Source organism: Elephantulus edwardii, unplaced genomic scaffold (genome assembly GCF_000299155.1).
Source record: "Elephantulus edwardii isolate Elephantulus edwardi_28Jun2011 unplaced genomic scaffold, EleEdw1.0 scaffold00236, whole genome shotgun sequence".
NCBI lineage: Eukaryota > Metazoa > Chordata > Mammalia > Macroscelidea > Macroscelididae > Elephantulus > Elephantulus edwardii.
Window position 1 is genome coordinate 3,645,850 of NW_006399986.1, and position 1,456 is coordinate 3,647,305.

Consider the following 1,456-nt stretch of genomic DNA (forward strand, 5'->3'; position numbering starts at 1 on the left):
AGAAGAGAAGAGAAGAGAAGAGAAGAGAAGAGAAGAGAAGAGAAGAGAAGAGAAGAGAAGAGAAGAGAAGAGAAGAGAAGAGAAGAGAAGAGAAGAGAAGCAAATAAAAGACCTCATTACTTGAGTGAGGGCACTAGAGTTCCCGAGAAAGAACACTATAGCAATGGCCTCTTTTGATGTCCTTCCTACTCATGAGTTCTTCAGACTAGTTCTTCCACAAGCCGTGCCATGTAGATTTCGTCATAGGTTCTCTCTCGCCAAGATCAGTCACGATTGGCTAGTTAATGGTTCTCATCTAGACAAGGCGGGAAAACTAGTCAAGTCTCTCAAGGGGGCCGGACGGTTTGATGGGATCCCACCTCTTGTTCCCAGGAATGTTAACATCATCATGGATCTCGTGTACTCGAACAAGCTGCCTCCTGATGTCCAACCCCCTGGGAACATTCTCGCTAACCCAGGCGCCCTGTACACCAACTGGCTGGAAAGCCTCCCTCCTGACTTCAAGAGCATGATCCTAAGAAAGGTGTCGAGCTGTAAGATACAGGATCACATCTTGCAGGTCAGTAACGGTGGTTGCAGGGGTGGAAGCAGACTTCCCCAGAGTCGACGCTACAACCGGAGTTCCTGTGGGGCTTCTATGTCACGGGGTCAGCTGGGAGATCCGATTATCTTAAGAGATTTGGGGATCTCAGAGAGTTTTACAGACTATATCTTTGTACATTCTATTGTATTTTTTTCCCTCCTATTTGCACTTCCAGGGGGGCTCAGGATTTGCCTACTTGGCCTTCGTGGAAGCTCTGTCGTTCATCCCTGGGTCTGGCTTCTGGTTCGTCCTCTTCTTCCTGATGCACCTGTGTCTTGGGATGACTTCCGTAGTTGGGGTCTTGCAGAACATCCTCACCCTCCTTCAGGACACCTTCTCTTTGTTTGAGAAACATCCCAGGTTGCTCATAGGTATTCTGACCCTTAGTCCTAGCCCCATAATAATAGCCCGTGGATTTTCACATTAACGCCTAGACCTGGTCTAATGGGCTTTGCTTAGCTAGCCCTTATCACACAGCCAGGCCTCTGACCTTAATCCCAAACCGATGTTTTCTCCAGTGAGTGTCTCTGTGCTCCTGTTCCTGTGTAGCCTCTTCTTCGCTCGCCCTCCAGGCTTTTACTACATGAAACTGCTGGGGGACTACTGCTTAGTGCTTCCCATCCTCCTCCTCATCGCCATGGAAGCCATTGCCATTGCCTGGATCTATGGGTTCAAGAGGTGATGTCCCGGGGCCCGCACCGGAAGGCATGTTGGGTCTAGAGGAAAGGGTGCTTCCCTGTTGTTCTGAGCAGGGCGTGCTGGTGGTCAAGTGGTTCATTGTTGTGTGCCGTCGAGTCGCCTGCCACTCACAGCGACCCTATGTACAACAGCCCTGAACTCTGCTCTGTCCTGTGCCAATCGCACTGTCTCTGA

The 1,456-nt window shown here is 50.1% G+C and overlaps 1 protein-coding gene across 1 annotated transcript in view; it reads left to right on the top strand.

The window, feature by feature from the left end:
- Positions 1–1,456, top strand: part of LOC102871713 (orphan sodium- and chloride-dependent neurotransmitter transporter NTT5-like) — a 17,721-nt gene that overhangs the window by 14,649 nt on the left and 1,616 nt on the right. Inside the window, exons 6-8 of the mRNA XM_006898732.1 lie at positions 373–559; positions 759–954; positions 1,156–1,261. Coding sequence (XP_006898794.1) covers positions 373–559; positions 759–954; positions 1,156–1,261 — 489 coding nt within the window. The remainder of the gene's footprint in view (positions 1–372; positions 560–758; positions 955–1,155; positions 1,262–1,456) is intronic.